This window comes from Pseudophryne corroboree, chromosome 3 (assembly GCF_028390025.1).
Source record: "Pseudophryne corroboree isolate aPseCor3 chromosome 3, aPseCor3.hap2, whole genome shotgun sequence".
Lineage (NCBI taxonomy): Eukaryota > Metazoa > Chordata > Amphibia > Anura > Myobatrachidae > Pseudophryne > Pseudophryne corroboree.
Window position 1 is genome coordinate 326487697 of NC_086446.1, and position 16642 is coordinate 326504338.

Below are 16642 nucleotides of genomic sequence, written 5' to 3' on the forward strand. Positions count from 1 at the left end.
AAATGAGATTGATCGTATTTTCCACAAAAGTAGGAAACGGACACACATGTGACAATCAGGCTCATATATACAAATTGGATATAACACTTATATGGCAAAACAATGTAAAGGCCACAAATATCCAACAGGGTAAATCCTTCCTTATTGGCCAAAACAACTAAATGAGTAGTCTAAATCACCAGTATAGTCATTATACAATAATGAGTACAATTGTGTGGGTGCGCAGGGGGGTAATGGCTAAACGTATATAGTGGCCATACCAATTATTTGTGCAATACTGTACACCAGTCAATTATGAATGAATGATAAGTTCATTCACAGTAGCACTGTTTAAATATGTGAATTTAGGCATACATTTATCACCATGAGTTATCCCAAGATTACTGCAAAGAATCCTTTATAGTTAATGGGTTTGCATTTGTATTATTCTGACAACCAATAATCCACCATTGGTGTGTACGACTGAGGCATACAAATGAAAGCAAATGCAGTAACAGGGTGTTCCAAAGTGGTCTCCCATCTAAGTACCAACCCTGCCCACCACTATGTAGCAATCATGCTTAGATGCAATTAAGCACCTTTAGTGGGGTATATCCGCAAATGTATGCTTATCACTGAATAGTATAATCACTTTTAATTAGTGGGTCTCTAGACCAGGTAGCCCTTTGGTGGTATAGGCAAAGAGCTTCGATGCATTTTTTGGTGATTGCCTTATATACACAGGTTTAAACAGGGAATTTTTCAATATAGATCATTATCTTCAAAAATTCCTAAAAACTGTACTCCACCATTATTAAGAAATTATTAAAATCATGATTTTATCAGTATAAGACATTGATATACTTTAGTCCATCTGAGGTTGAGTGCTCCCAAACAAGAGTCTACTTTTTTTCCATTTCTCTTTATTTGGTATCCCTTTTCCGCTATTCATTAGCCAGCACTATGATGTGTTTTTTCCAGTTGCTATTGCACGCTGTATGTATTAACATTTATTATTACTGTGCTTTAATATAATGCACTTATTAGTTTAATCATATGTTTATGTCGTGCAGCACCTTCCGGAAGTGGACCGGCGAGACAGAGCTGAGCTGGGACGCGTTGCCAAGGCAACACCGGCGCCCAGCAATGACGTAACCAGGCTGATTGGGCTGTACAGCAGCGCGCGTCCTAGTGCACTCGATCCACCACACCTCCCTGCTCCCGGTCTGCATCCGGAAGTATGCCTGGCCTACAAAAGGTAATACTTTAACATCAAACGTTTGTTTATGTTCTATTTTTCATGTTTCTGCAGCGGTCCGACTGCCACCTTGATAACGGTATGTCATGCCATGAAACGTCGGTAGGTACAGTCGTGGACTCATTTGTATCTTTGATGCTTTAATACAATTTATAAGTTTGAAAAATCCTTGGAATGCCACTGATCTTTCTACTTGTGTATACCATTGACTACAGAAGGCACCCAGGTACTATTTAACACTGAAAGGAGAGTGTCTGTTCACCACTACCGCTGTATATATCATATAAAAGCGAAAATCTGTCCTTCTGTCTTTCTGTACAAATCCACAGTTTACAAGCGAAGATCGTGAAATTTTACATACGAGCGTATTAAAACACGGCGGAGGCAACTAAAACAATTAGAAATCCCTAGCACCCCTAGGAGGGGAGACAGCAGCACAGAGTATATCAGGAGACAGCATAACTCCATAATTGCTGGAGCAATGGCCCTCATTCCGAGTTGTTCGCTCGCAAGGCGATTTTAGCAGAGTTACACACGCTAAGCCTCCGCCTACTGGGAGTGAATCTTAGCTTCTTAAAATTGCGAACGATGTATTCGCAATATTGCGATTACAAACTACTTAGCAGTTTCAGAGTAGCTCCACACTTACTCGGCATCTGCGATCAGTTCACTGCTTGTCGTTCCTGGTTTGACGTCACAAACACTCCCAGCGTTCGCCCAGACTCTCCCCCGTTTCTCCAGCCACTCCTGCGTTTTTTCCGGAAACGGTAGCGTTTTCATCCACACGCCCATAAAACGCCGTGTTTCCGCCCAGTAACACCCATTTCCTGTCAATCACATTACGTTCGCCGGAGCGAAGAAAAAGCCGTGAGTAAAAAAACTATCTTCATAGCAAAATTACTTGGCGCAGTCGCAGTGCGAACATTGCGCATGCGTACTAAGCAGAAAAACGCTGCGATGCGAAGAAAATTACCGAGCGAACGACTCGGAATGAGGGCCAATGTACTCAACAAGCACTGTGGGGGGAAGACACCCCTAGGGGTGAGGCAGCAGCACTGAGTATTTCAGCAGAGAGCATAACTCTGGAATGCCTGCAGCAATTTACAACAAACTTGGTACACATATGACTTACACTCTGGAAACAAACACTGTGGTGGCAGCAGCACATAGTATGTTAGCAGACAGCATAACTGTGGAAGGCCTGGAGCAATTTACACCAAACGTGGTACACATCTGATTTACAATCTGGGAACAAACTCTGTGGGAGTTAGACACCCCTAGCGGTGGGACAGCAGCACAGAGTTTTTCAGCAGACAGCATAAATCTGGAAAGCCTGGACATATATTCAACAAACTTGGTACACATATGACTTACAAGCTGGGAACAAACCCTGTGGGGGTAAGACACCCCTAGCACCCCTAGGGGTGAGGCAGCAGCACATAGTTTTTCAGCAGACAGCATAACTCTGGAATACCTGAAGCAATTTACACCAAACTTGCTACACATATGACTTACACTCTGGGAACAAACACTGTGGGGGTAACACACCACTAGCACCCCTAGGGGTGGGACAGCAGCACAGGCTATATCAGGACATGCATGATATGTCAGTGATGACAGGGCTGCATGTGACAGGGCCAGTGACATTATGTGAGGAGGGGAATGCATGTAGCACAAACCCACACACAGAGTTATATAGTGGAAGTAGCACTGTCCCCCAGCAGCACAGAGTATATCAGGAGATACATAATGTGCTGCGCTATATAAGAAACTGTAAAAAAATCAATAATTTCATAGGGGCACTGACATGATGTAAGGAGGGGAATGGAGGCAACAGGAAGCCACACACTGAGAGTTATATAGTGGGCAGAGCAGGGTCCCTTGGGGGACCAAAAAGGGGTCCGGCCACTGCGCAAAGTGCGTCAGGGAAGCAAGATATGCCTATATACTAGATCTCCAACCAACGTAAATTAGCAGACAACTATCATTCTCATTTACCATCCTCATCCCATAGCGAATCATGGGTATTCAGCTATCTACAATGTAATTTATACTGTGTGTTTAATATTTACATTTATTTTTGTAAACTTAAAATCCCGGGCAACGCTGGGTACACCAACTAATAAAATATAAATATAAAATTATTATCAGTGGAAATTGTGCTTACCAGAGGCGTAACTAGGGTAGGGCGAGTGGGGCACGTGCCCTGGGCGCCTTGGCAGGCCCAGGAGAGGGGGGCGCCGCCGGCGGCCAGGGCATCATGCCCCACTCGCCCCTGTCATGCCGAAATGTGAGGGGAGGAGAGCGTAGCTTCTCTCCATCCCCTCACCGCCGCTGCCAGCAGCGCTGCGTGTGTCCGGTCTCCGGCGGCGTTAGCCAATCAGAGCTTGCGGACCGGCTCCTGATTGGCTGCAACCTGGAGCGGTGAGGAGAAGGAGAGGCGCTGCGCTCTCCTCCCCCCACATATCAGAGGAGAGCCAGTGGAGCCACAAGCGGTGAGTGACGGGGGGGGGAGCACATGTAACTGGCACAGTGGGGCATGTATCTGGCACAGTGGGGCATGTAACTGGCACAGTGGGGCATGTAACTGGCACAGTGGGGCATGTAACTGGCACAGTGGGGCAAGTATCTGGCACAGTGGGGCATGTAACTGGCACAGTGGGGCATGTATCTGGCACTGTGGGCATGTATCTGGCACTGTGGGGCAATGTAACTGGCACTGTGGGGCAATGTATCTGGCACTGTGGGGCATGTATCTGGCACTGTGGGGCAATGTATCTGGCACTGTGGGGCAGTGTAACTGGCACTGTGGGGCATTGTAACTGGCACTGTGGGGCATGTATCTGGCACTGTGGGGCAATCTAACTGGCACTGTGGGGCATGTATCTGGCACTGTGGGGCAATCTAACTGGCACTGTGGGGCAATGTATCTGGCACTGTGGGGCATGTATCCGGCACTGTGTATCCGGCACTGTGTAACTGGCACTGTGGGGCATTGTAACTGGCACTGTGGGGCATGTATCCGGCACTGTGGGGCATTGTATCTGGCACTGTGGGGCAATGTAACTGGCACTGTGGGCCATTTTCAGTGGCCACACCCCTTCTGGAGTGTGGCCACGCCCATTTTTCTTCGGGGGGGGGGGGGGCGCACCTTTGGCGCGTGCACATGCTTCTTTTGGTGTTTTTTGTTTTTGTTTTTTAGGGGGGGGGGGCATTTTCCATCTTGCCCTGGGCTCCGAAAACCCTAGATACTCCTCTGGTGCTTACCTGCCATCCTTAGGATAATTTCTCTGACGTCCTAGTGGATGCTGGGAACTCCGTAAGGACCATGGGGAATAGACGGGCTCCGCAGGAGACTGGGCACTCTAAAAGAAAGATTAGGTACTGTCTGGTGTGCACTGGCTCCTCCCTCTATGCCCCTCCTCCAGTCCTCAGTTAGATTTCTGTGCCCGGCCGAGCTGGATGCACACTAGGGGCTCTCCTGAGCTCCTAGAAAGAAAGTTTAGTTTAGGTTTTTTATTTTACAGTGAGACCTGCTGGCAACAGGCTCACTGCATCGAGGGACTAAGGGGAGAAGAAGCGAACCTACCTGCTTGCAGCTAGCTTGGGCTTCTTAGGCTACTGGACACCATTAGCTCCAGAGGGATCGACCGCATGGAACTGGCCTTGGTGTTCGTTCCCGGAGCCGCGCCGCCGTCCCCCTTACAGAGCCAGAAGCAAGAAGAGGTCTGGAAAATCGGCGGCAGAAGACATCAGTCTTCACCAAGGTAGCGCACAGCACTGCAGCTGTGCGCCATTGCTCCTCATACACACTTCACACTCCGGTCACTGAGGGTGCAGGGCGCTGGGGGGGGCGCCCTGAGCAGCAATAAAAACACCTTGGCTGGCAAATATATCACAATATATAGCCCCAGAGGCTATATATGTGATAAATACCCCTGCCAGAATCCATAAAAAAGCGAGAGAAAAGTCCGCGAAAAAGGGGCGGAGCTATCTCCCTCAGCACACTGGCGCCATTTTCTTTTCACAGTGCAGCTGGAAGACAGCTCCCCAGGCTCTCCCCTGTAGTTTGCAGGCTCAAAGGGTTAAAAAGAGAGGGGGGGCACTAAATTTAGGCGCAATATTGTATATACAAGCAGCTATTGGGAAAAATTCACTCAATATAGTGTTAATCCCTAAATTATATAGCGCTGTGGTGTGTGCTGGCATACTCTCTCTCTGTCTCCCCAAAGGGCTGTGTGGGGTCCTGTCCTCAGTCAGAGCATTCCCTGTGTGTGTGTGGTGTGTCGGTACGGCTGTGTCGACACGTTTGATGAGGAGGCTTATGTGGTGGCAGAGCAGATGCCGATAAATGTGATGTCGCCCCCTGTGGGGCCGACACCAGAGTGGATGGATAGGTGGAAGGTATAAACCGACAGTGTCAACTCCTTACATAAAAGGCTGGATGACGTAACAGCTGTGGGACAGCCGGCTTCTCAGCCCGCGCCTGCCCAGGCGTCTCAAAGGCCATCAGGGGCTCAAAAACGCCCGCTCACTCAGATGGCAGACTCAGATGTCGACACGGAGTCTGACTCCAGTGTCGACGAGGTTAAGACATATACACAATCCACTAGGAACTTCCGTTACATGATCCCGGCAATGAAAAATGTGTTACACATTTCTGACATTAACCCAAGTACCACTAAAAAAGGGTTTTATGTTTGGGGAGAAAAAGCAGGCAATGTTTTTTTCCCCCATCAAATGAGTGAATGAAGTGTGAAAAAGCGTGGGTTCCCCCGATAAGAAACTGGTAATTTCTAAAAAGTTACTGATGGCGTACCCTTTCCCGCCAGAGGATAAGTTACGCTGGGAGATATCCCCTAGGGTGGATAAGGCGCTCACACGTTTGTCAAAAAAGGTGGCACTGCCGTCTTAGAATACGGCCACTTTGAAGGTACCTGCTGATAAAAAGCAGGAGGCTATCCTGAAGTCTGTATTTACACACTCAGGTACTAGACTGAGACCTTGTTAGGCGCCGGGGTCCGCTTGTCTGCGCGGCCCGGCGCCTAGAAACTAGAGACGCCGTGCGCGTACAGCCGCCGGCTCCCTAGCAACGCTAGACGCCGGGCGCGCTGAGCCGCACGGACCCTAGCATCGGGGACGCCACTGGCGGACCGCGTTCCCCGTTGCTAGGCTTTAGGAAATTAAGATATTCACCTACTCTCTGGCCGTGCAGCAAGGCAGCTGCACGGCATTTATTCTAATCAGCCTTTAGCAGCTGATTGGAGGACTCCTTGTTAAATACACTCCCAGGGCTTCTCACAGACGCCGGTAATAGCTTCCTGCATGCTGCCTTTGTTTGCTGAGAGTCTGTTTCCAGTCCTGCTGTATCCGGTCATTTCAGTCCTCAGAAGTCCGGTATTCGGGAGTTGTCATCTCATCCCAAGAGGTCGTTTGGTTCCCTGGAGTCCTGACTGATCACCGTTTATATCCAGTGGTGTTCGTGAGTTGCGGCTCTGCCGTGTGTTGCGGCTCAGCCGCTTTACCTTTTATATTTTGTGTTTGGAGCATTTGCGGAGGGTTCCGCTTCCACAAGTCCTCTCTGGTACTCGGCGGTGCCGGGTAGGAGAATTGGACAAGTGGATATTTTGGTTGTCCTTTTCCCTGGCGGTTTCTCCGCACATATTATAGTTTTGAGTTTGCTTAGCCCCCGGCCTGGTTGTTTAGTTAGAGGGCCTCTTGTTATCACCCTGTCTCGGGTTTCCCTTTGTCTCTCATTAAGACCGGGGGGCATCGAAGTTGGGCAGACATAATCCGCCCTTCAAACGCGGCTGCCAAGGGCTCAAGAAACCATAGTCTCGCAGGGGATTTCTGACAACACGGGTGAGACAACAGAGTTAGGGCGCCAGGGGCTATTTTCCTGTCCTGCTCCCTTCCCCAGCATTCCGTTCCAGTGCTCCGGTCCTTGCCATAAGATCTCCTCTGACCAGAGTGCTGGAATCATAACATTATTACCGGCCATACCAAAACTTAAAATTAAACGGCGTTTAATTTTTTCTCATTCAGTTTTGTGAGAGTTTATCGGCCTCATGAATCCAACAGGTTTAGGGCCAAATCCTGGTCAGCTCTTAGTCAGCCAGATTCAAGAACTTACTCAGATGGTTCAGGATCTTTCTCTTCGGGTGAAGTCGCAGGAAGATCTTTTGCGAGCTTCCCCAAGGGTAGTCCCTGAACCAAAGATGCATTTGCCTGACCGTTTTTCTGGTGATAGAAAAGAGTTTTTTAATTTTAAAGAATCCTGTAAGCTTTATTTTCGTTTAAGACCGACTTCCTCGGGTACTGAATCTCAGCGGGTCGGGATTATTATTTCTTTGCTCCTGGGGGATCCTCAGACCTGGGCATTTGGTTTAAGAGCAGAGGATCCGGCATTGTTGTCAGTTGACGCTTTTTTTGAGTCTTTAGGGCTCTTGTATGATGACCCTGATAGAGAGGCGTCCGCTGAAAGTCAGTTGCGCGCTCTCAGACAGGGTAGAAATCCTGCGGAGGTTTATTGTACGGAGTTTCGCCGTTGGTCGAACGACTGTGGCTGGAATGACCCAGCCCTGCGCAGTCAGTTTCGCCTCGGCTTATCAGAGTCTATAAAAGACAGTCTCCTTCAGTACCCAGCTCCTGAGACTCTCGATAAACTCATGGAGCTTTCTATTAAGATTGATCGTCGTCTCAGAGAGCGGAGGGCTGAAAAAGGAGCACCTGTAAGGTCAAGTCCGTGTGTATATTCCATTCCTGAAGACGTAGAGGAGCCCATGCAGATGGGTCTCTCCCGGCTGTCTCCTGAAGAAAGAGCCAGAAGGCAAAATTCTGGTCTTTGTCTGTACTGTGGGGGTAAGGGACATTTTGCTCGTAATTGTCCGAACAAGTCGGGAAATGCTTTGACCAGGTGAATTGTGAGGGGGTTCACCTAGGTCTGCAGCTTATCTCCTCGAATAACTCCCTTTTAGTCCCAGTTAAAGTTTCCTTTGGCAGCCTCAGTTCTTCGGTGTCGGCTTTTGTTGACAGTGGAGCTGCAGGAAACTTTATGGATTTAACTTGGGCTAAGGCCTTAGGCATTCCTCAGTTACCTTTGGGTAGGTGTGTCACCATGCATGGCTTAGATGGGAGTCCGCTGTCTAATGGGATTATTTCTCTCCATACACCCCCTGTACTACTTACAGTAGGAGCTCTACATTCCGAGAAAATCGAGTTCTTTCTTACACATTGCCCAGCAGTTCCAGTTGTTCTGGGTCACCCTTGGCTGGCCTTTCATAATCCCACCATTGATTGGCGGTCGGGGGAGATTTCACAATGGGGTACTTTTTGTGATAAGGAATGTATCACGTTTCCAGTCAGAGTAGCAGCTATCATTCCAGAACTCATTCCAGTGGAATACCAGGAGTTTGCTGATGTTTTCTCCAAAGGCAATGCGGACATTCTGCCTCCCCATCGGCCTTATGATTGTGCTATTGAGTTAATTCCTGGTGCCGCATTGCCAAAGGGAAGATTATATGCATTATCCGGGCCAGAAACTGCGGCTATGAATGATTATGTAAAGGAGAGCCTTGAGAAAGGATTTATTAGACCATCAAAATCTCCTTTAAGTGCAGGCTTCTTCTTTGTGGAGAAAAAGGATGGCTCGCTTAGACCTTGCATTGATTTTAGAGCCCTGAATAAGATCTCAGGTAAAAACACCTATCCTTTGCCGTTGATTTCTGTACTCTTTGATCAGTTACGTTCTGCTGTGATTTTTTCTAAAATTGACCTTAGAGGAGCGTACAACCTCATCCGAATTAAATCTGGAGATGAGTGGAAAACGGCCTTCAGTACTATTCGGGTCACTATGAATACCTGGTGATGCCGTTCGGCCTGTCCAATGCTCCGGCAGTTTTTCAAGACCTCATTAACGATGTGCTCCGTGACTTCCTAGGGAAATTCGTGGTCGTTTACTTAGACGACATCCTGATTTTTTCTGAATCAATGGAACAACATGTTACCCAGGTGCGTCTGGTTCTTCAAAAGTTACGCGAGAATCATTTATATGCCAAGCTGGAGAAGTGTGAGTTTCATGTCACGGAAATATCTTTTTTAGGGTACATAATTTCCCCTCAGGGATTTTCCATGGAACCAATTAAACTCCAGGCCATCCTTAGTTGGGCGCAACCCACCAATTTAAAAGCAATTCAGCGCTTTTTAGGGTTTGCGAATTATTATAGGAGGTTCATTCATTCTTTTTCTGACCTGGTTGCTCCCATTGTAGCTCTGACAAAGAAAGGAGCGGATCCTACCAACTGGTCACGTGAAGCTGAGTTGTCCTTCCGGGCCTTGAAACAAGCCTTTGTCTCGGCTCCAGTCCTCAGACATCCTAATCCGGAATTGCCCTTTGTGGTGGAGGTTGATGCCTCGGAGGTTGGAGTGGGGGCTATCCTTTCTCAAAAGGATCCGGAGTCTCTGGAGTTACATCCTTGTGCCTTTATGTCCAGGAAATTCTCCTCCGCTGAATCCAACTATGACGTTGGTAATCGGGAGTTACTGGCGGTAAAGTGGGCTTTCGAGGAGTGGAGGCATTGGCTGGAGGGAGCAAAACATACTATTTCGGTATTGACTGACCATAAGAACCTGCAATACATTGAATCGGCTAAGCGGCTTAATGCCCGGCAGGCACGTTGGGCATTATTTTTTACGCGTTTCAAATTTATAATCACTTTCAGGCCTGGTTCCAAGAATACTAAGGCTGATGCCCTGTCACGTAGCTTTCTTCCGGTTCACAATAACAATCCTGTTACCCCCATACTTCCATCTTCGGTCATCTGGGCGGGCCTCACACAAGATTTATTTACCCAGTTAAAACAGCTTCAACACCAAGCTCCTAGAATTACTCCTGCTGGTCGTCTTTACGTCCCTGAGTTTTTGAGAGCTACTGTTTTAACGGAATTCCATGATAACAAAGTTTCAGGGCATCCAGGAGTCTCTAAGACATTGGAGTTAGTCTCTCGCTCAGTATGGTGGCCTGGTCTTTCTAAAGACGTCAAGGAATTTGTTTATTCATGTCAGGTTTGTGCACAGCATAAAGTTCCCCGTTCCTTGCCCATCGGGCAACTTATGCCCTTAAATGTTCCTCTCAGGCCGTGGTCTCATATTTCCATGGATTTTGTGGTTGACCTTCCCCTTTCAGCCGGATTCCGAGTCATATGGGTGGTAGTGGACCGTTTTAGTAAAATGGCTCAATTTATTGCTCTTCCCCGATTGCCTTCTGCCCAAGGGTTGGCAGTTTTGTTTCTCCGCCATGTATTCAGGCTTCATGGGTTGCCTACTGATATTGTTTCTGATCGGGGTCCACAATTCATCGCACAATTCTGGAAATGTTTTTGTGCCTCATTGAAGATGAAATTGTCGTTAACATCCGGTTACCACCCACAATCCAACGGGCAAACCGAACGAGTTAACCAATCATTGAAACAATATTTGCGCTTGTATTCAGCCAAACTCCAGAATGATTGGTCCGAGTTTCTTCCGTTGGCTGAATTTGCTTACAATAATTCTTGTCATTCCTCCACTAAAGAGTCTCCATTCTTTTCAGTTTTTGGTTTTCACCCCAGAGCTAATTCTTTTTTTCATCATTCCTCAGTCTCCTCGCTAACCTTAACCTCCCATCTCAGAGCCATTTGGAAAAAGGTGCACCTTGCTCTCAGAAAAGCGGCCTTTCGAGAGAAGAAATTTTCTGACAGGCTCCGACGTCCTTGCACTTTTAAGGTGGGAGATAGGGTGTGGTTGTCGACTCGCAACATCAGGCTTCGACAATCCTCGGCTAGACTGGGACCCAAATTTATTGGGCCATTTCTTATTATTAAAAGAGTCAACCCAGTTGCCTTTCGGTTACGTTTACCAAGATCTCTCAGGATTGGAAATACGTTTCATTGTTCCCTGTTGAAACAATACGTTTCTTCCAGTAGATTTCCTCGGAAGATCTCTCAGGGTAGATCTCCAGTGGATGTACAGGGACAACAGGAGTTCTTGGTAGAGAAGGTTCTCGATTCCAAATTGTCCCGGGGTCGGCTGTAATTTCTAGTTCACTGGAAAGGCTATGGTCCGGAGGAAAGGTCTTGGGTCCTGGATAAGGATCTTCATGCCCCGAGGCTCAAGAGGGCATTTTTTCGGGAATTTCCTCAGAAACCTGGCTTTAGGGGTTCCTTGATCCCTCCTCAAGGGGGGGGTACTGTTAGGCGCCGGGGTCCGCTTGTCTGCGCGGCCCGGCGCCTAGCAACTAGAGACGCCGTGCGTGTACAGCCGCCGGCTCCCTAGCAACGCTGGACGCCGGGCGCGCTGAGCTGCACGGACCCTAGCAACGGGGACGCCACTGGCGGACCGCGTTCCCCGTTGCTAGGCTTTAGGAAATTAAGATATTCACCTGCTCTCTGGCCGTGCAGCAAGGCAGCTGCACGGCATTTATTCTAATCAGCCTTTAGCAGCTGATTGGAGGACTCCTTGTTAAATACACTCCCAGGGCTTCTCACAGACGCCGGTAATAGCTTCCTGCATGCTGCCTTTGTTTGCTGAGAGTCTGTTTCCAGTCCTGCTGTATCCGGTCATTCCAGTCCTCAGAAGTCCGGTATTCGGGAGTTGTCATCTCATCCCAAGAGGTCGTTTGGTTCCCTGGAGTCCTGACTGATCACCGTTTATATCCAGTGGTGTTCGTGAGTTGCGGCTCTGCCGTGTGTTGCGGCTCAGCCGCTTTACCTTTTATATTTTGTATTTGGAGCATTTGCGGAGGGTTCCGCTTCCACAAGTCCTCTCTGGTACTCGGCAGTGCCGGGTAGGAGAATTGGACAAGTGGATATTTTGGTTGTCCTTTTCCCTGGCGGTTTCTCCGCACATATTATAGTTTTGAGTTTGCTTAGCCCCTGGCCTGGTTGTTTAGTTAGAGGGCCCCTTGTTATCACCCTGTCTCGGGTTTCCCTTTGTCTCTCATTAAGACCGGGGGGCATCGAAGTTGGGCAGACATAATCCGCCCCTTCAAACGCGGCTGCCAAGGGCTCAAGAAACCATAGTCTCGCAGGGGATTTCTGACAACACGGGTGAGACAACAGAGTTAGGGCGCCAGGGGCTATTTTCCTGTCCTGCTCCCTTCCCCAGCATTCCGTTCCAGTGCTCCGGTCCTTGCCATAAGATCTCCTCTGACCAGAGTGCTGGAATCAACAGACCTGCATATAGTGCTGCTGCAGCGTGGTCTGTGACCCTGTCAAACAGGGATACTATTTTGCGAACATAAGAGCATATTAAAGACGTCGTCTTATATATGAGGGATGCACAGAGGGATATTTTGCCGGCTGGCATCCAGAATTAATGCAATGTCCATTCTGTCAGGAGGGTATTAGAGACCCGACACTGGACAGGTGATGCTGACTTTAAAAGGCACATAGAGCCTTATAAGGGTGAGGAATTGTTTGGGGATGGTCTCTGGGACCTCGTATCCACAGCAACAGCTGGGAAGAAAATGTTTTACCTCAGGTTTCCTCACAGCCTAAGAAAGCACTGTATTATCAGGTACAGTCCTTTCGGCTTCAGAAAAGCAAGCGGGTCAAAGGCGCTTCCTTTCTGCACAGAGACGAGGGAAGAGGGAAAAAGCTGCACCAGTCAGCCAGTTCCCAGAATCAAAATTCTTCCCCCGCTTCCTCTGAGTCCACCGCATGACGCGGGGGCTCCACAGGTGGAGCCAGGTACGGTGGGGGGCCGCCTCAAAAATTTCAGCGATCAGTGGGCTCGCTCACAGGTGGATCCCTGGATCCTTCAGGTAGTATCTCAGGGGTACAAGCTGGAATTCGAGGCGTCTCCCCCCCCCCCGCCGTTTTCCTCAATCTGCCTTGCCGACAACTCCCTCGGGCAGGGAGGCTGTGCTAGAGGCAATTCACAAGCTGTATTCCCAGCAGGTGATAGTCAAGGTGCCCCTACTTCAACAAGGACGGGGTTACTATTCCACTCTGTTTGTGGTACCGAAACCGGACGGTTCGGTGAGACCCATTTTAAATTTGAAATCCTTGAACACATACATAAAAAAATTCAAGTTCAAGATGGAATCGCTCAGGGCGGTTATTGCAAGCCTGGAGGAGGGGGATTACATGGTATCCCTGGACATCAAGGATGCTTACCTACATGTCCCCATTTACCTTCCTCACCAGGAGTACCTCAGATTTGTGGTACAGGATTGCCATTACCAATTCCAAACACTGCCGTTTGGGCTGTCCACGGCACCGAGGGTCTTTACCAAGGTAATGGCAGAAATGATGATACTCCTTCGAAAAAAGGGAGTTTTAATTATCCCGTACTTGGACGATCTCCTTATAAAGGCGAGGTCCAAGGAACAGTTGTTGGTCGGAGTAGCACTATCTCGGGAAGTGCTACAACAGCACGGATGGATTCTAAACATTCCAAAGTCACAGCTGGTTCCTACCACACGCCTACTGTTCCTGGGGATGGTTCTGGACACAGAACAGAAAAAAATGTTTCTCCCGCAGGAGAAAGCCAAGGAGCTGTCATCTCTAGTCAGAGACCTCCTGAAACCAAAACAGGTATCGGTGCATCACTGCACACGAGTCCTGGGAAAAATGGTAGCTTCTTACGAAGCAATTCCATTCGGCAGGTTCCATGCAAGAACTTTTCAGTGGGACCTCTTGGACAAGTGGTCGGGATCGCATCTTCAGATGCATCGGCTGATAACCCTGTCTCCAAGGACCAGGGTATCTCTACTGTGGTGGCTGCAGAGTGCTCATCTTCTGGAGGGCCGCAGATTCGGCATACAGAACTGGGTCCTGGTGACCACGGATGCCAGCCTTCGGGGCTGGGGGGCAGTCACACAGGGAAGAAATTTCCAAGGACTTTGGTCAAGTCAGGAGTCGTCCCTACACATAAATATTCTGGAACTGAGGGCCATTTACAATGCCCTAAGTCAGGCAAGACCCCTGCTTCAAAACCAGCCGGTACTGATCCAATCAGACAACATCACGGCAGTCGCCCATGTAAACCGACAGGGCGGCACAAGAAGCAGGATGGCGATGGCAGAAGCCACAAGGATTCTCCGATGGGCGGAAAATCACGTCTTAGCACTGTCAGCAGTGTTCATTCCGGGAGTGGACAACTGGGAAGCAGACTTCCTCAGCAGACACGACCTACACCCGGGAGAGTGGGGACTTCATCCAGAAGTCTTCCAACTGTTTGTAAACCGTTGGGAAAGGCCACAGGTGGACATGATGGCGTCCCGCCTCAACAAAAAGCTAAAGAGATATTGCGCCAGGTCAAGGGACCCTCAGGCGATAGCTGTGGACGCTCTAGTGACACCGTGGGTGTACCAGTCGGTTTATGTGTTCCCTCCTCTGCCTCTCATACCAAAGGTACTGAGAATAATAAGAAGGCGAGGAGTAAGAACGATACTCGTGGTTCCGGATTGGCCAAGAAGAGCTTTGTACCCAGAACTTCAAGAAATGATATCAGAGGACCCATGGCCTCTACCGCTCAGACAGGATCTGCTACAGCAGGGGCCCTGTCTGTTCCAAGACTTACCGCGGCTGCGTTTGACGGCATGGCGGTTGAATTCCGGATCCTAAAGGAAAAGGGCATTCCGGAGGAAGTCATTCCTACGCTAATAAAAGCCAGGAAAGAAGTAACCGCAAACCATTATCACCGTATTTGGCGAAAATATGTTGCGTGGTGTGAGGCCAGGAAGGCCCCTACAGAGGAATTTCTGCTGGGTCGTTTTCTGCACTTCCTACAGTCGGGAGTGACTATGGGCCTAAAATTGGGTTCCATTAAGGTCCAGATTTCGGCTCTGTCGATTTTCTTCCAGAAAGAACTGGCTTCACTGCCTGAAGTTCAGACTTTTGTAAAGGGAGTGCTACATATTCAGCCCCCTTTTGTGCCTCCTGTGGCACCGTGGGATCTCAACGTGGTGTTGAGTTTCCTGAAATCACATTGGTTTGAGCCACTTAAAACTGTGGATCTGAAATATCTCACGTGGAAAGTGGTCATGTTATTGGCCTTGGCTTTGGCCAGGCGGGTGTCAGAATTGGCGGCTTTGTCATGTAAAAGCCCTTATCTGATTTTCCATATGGATAGGGCAGAATTGAGGACTCGTCCCCACTTTCTCCCTAAGGTGGTATCAGCTTTTCACTTGAACCAACCTATTGTAGTGCCTGCGGCTACTAGGGACTTGGAAGATTCCAAGTTACTGGACATAGTCAGGGCCTTGAAAATTTATGTTTCCAGGACGGCTGGAGTCAGGAAAACCGACTCGCTTTTTATCCTGTATGCACCCAACAAAATAGGTGCTCCTGCTTCTAAGCAGACTATTGCTCGCTGGATTTGTAGCACAATTCAGCTGGCGCATTCTGCGGCTGGATTGCCGCATCCTAAATCAGTAAAAGCCCATTCCACAAGGAAAGTGGGCTCATCTTGGGCGGCTGCCCGAGGGGTCTCGGCTTTACAACTTTGCCGAGCTGCAACTTGGTCAGGGGCAAACACGTTTGCAAAATTCTACAAATTTGATACCCTGGCTGAGGAGGACCTTGAGTTCTCTCATTCGGTGCTGTAGAGTCATCCGCACTCTCCCGCCCGTTTGGGAGCTTTGGTATAATCCCTATGGTCCTTACGGAGTTCCCAGCATCCACTAGGACGTCAGAGAAAATAAGATTTTACTCACCGGTAAATCTATTTCTCGTAGTCCGTAGTGGATGCTGGGCGCCCATCCCAAGTGCGGATTGTCTGCAATACTTGTATATAGTTATTGCCTAACTAAAGGGTTATTGTTGAGCCATCTGTTGAGATGCTCAGTTATATTTCATACTGTTAACTGGGTATAGTATCACGAGTTATACGGTGTGATTGGTGTGGCTGGTATGAGTCTTACCCGGGATTCAAAATCCTTCCTTATTGTGTCAGCTCTTCCGGGCACAGTATCCTAACTGAGGTCTGGAGGAGGGGCATAGAGGGAGGAGCCAGTACACACCAGATAGTACCTAATCTTTCTTTTATAGTGCCCAGTCTCCTGCGGAGCCCGTCTATTCCCCATGGTCCTTATGGAGTTCCCAGCATCCACTACGGACTACGAGAAATAGATTTCCCGGTGAGTAAAATCTTATTTTATATGGCGCGGTAAACGGTTTTATTCTGTTGGTCTTCGCCACTTCTGATGTCAGCCGCCAGCCATAGGGAGGTGGTGATGGCAGAAGCACACGAGGCGGTAGCAGAGCTACAGATGGGGAAAGGGGCAGAGGCATACATAGAGGGGGTAGGAGCAAATGAGATGTTAGCAGAGGTACAGATTGGGGGAAAGTATGAGAAGCAGATATAGAGGGGACAAAGGCCCTGGTGAAAAATGGAGAATGAAGCATAGAAGGGGGAGAATCA

General features: G+C 48.7%; 1 protein-coding gene across 5 annotated transcripts in view; it reads left to right on the plus strand.

The window, feature by feature from the left end:
* The window catches only part of GDAP1L1 (ganglioside induced differentiation associated protein 1 like 1), a 349133-nt gene that overhangs the window by 88159 nt on the left and 244332 nt on the right, over window positions 1-16642 (plus strand). For 2 of the 5 annotated variants that reach the window (XM_063959546.1, XM_063959547.1), the window contains exon 2: window positions 1053-1237. The exons of 1 other annotated variant lie outside the window; for it this stretch is intronic. In XM_063959546.1, the coding sequence (XP_063815616.1) occupies window positions 1220-1237 (18 nt within the window). In that variant the 5' untranslated portion in view covers window positions 1053-1219. Of the gene's footprint in view, window positions 1-1052; window positions 1238-1291; window positions 1340-16642 lie in introns of those variants that run through there. 2 more of the 5 variants (XM_063959544.1, XM_063959549.1) reach the window with 2 other exon arrangements.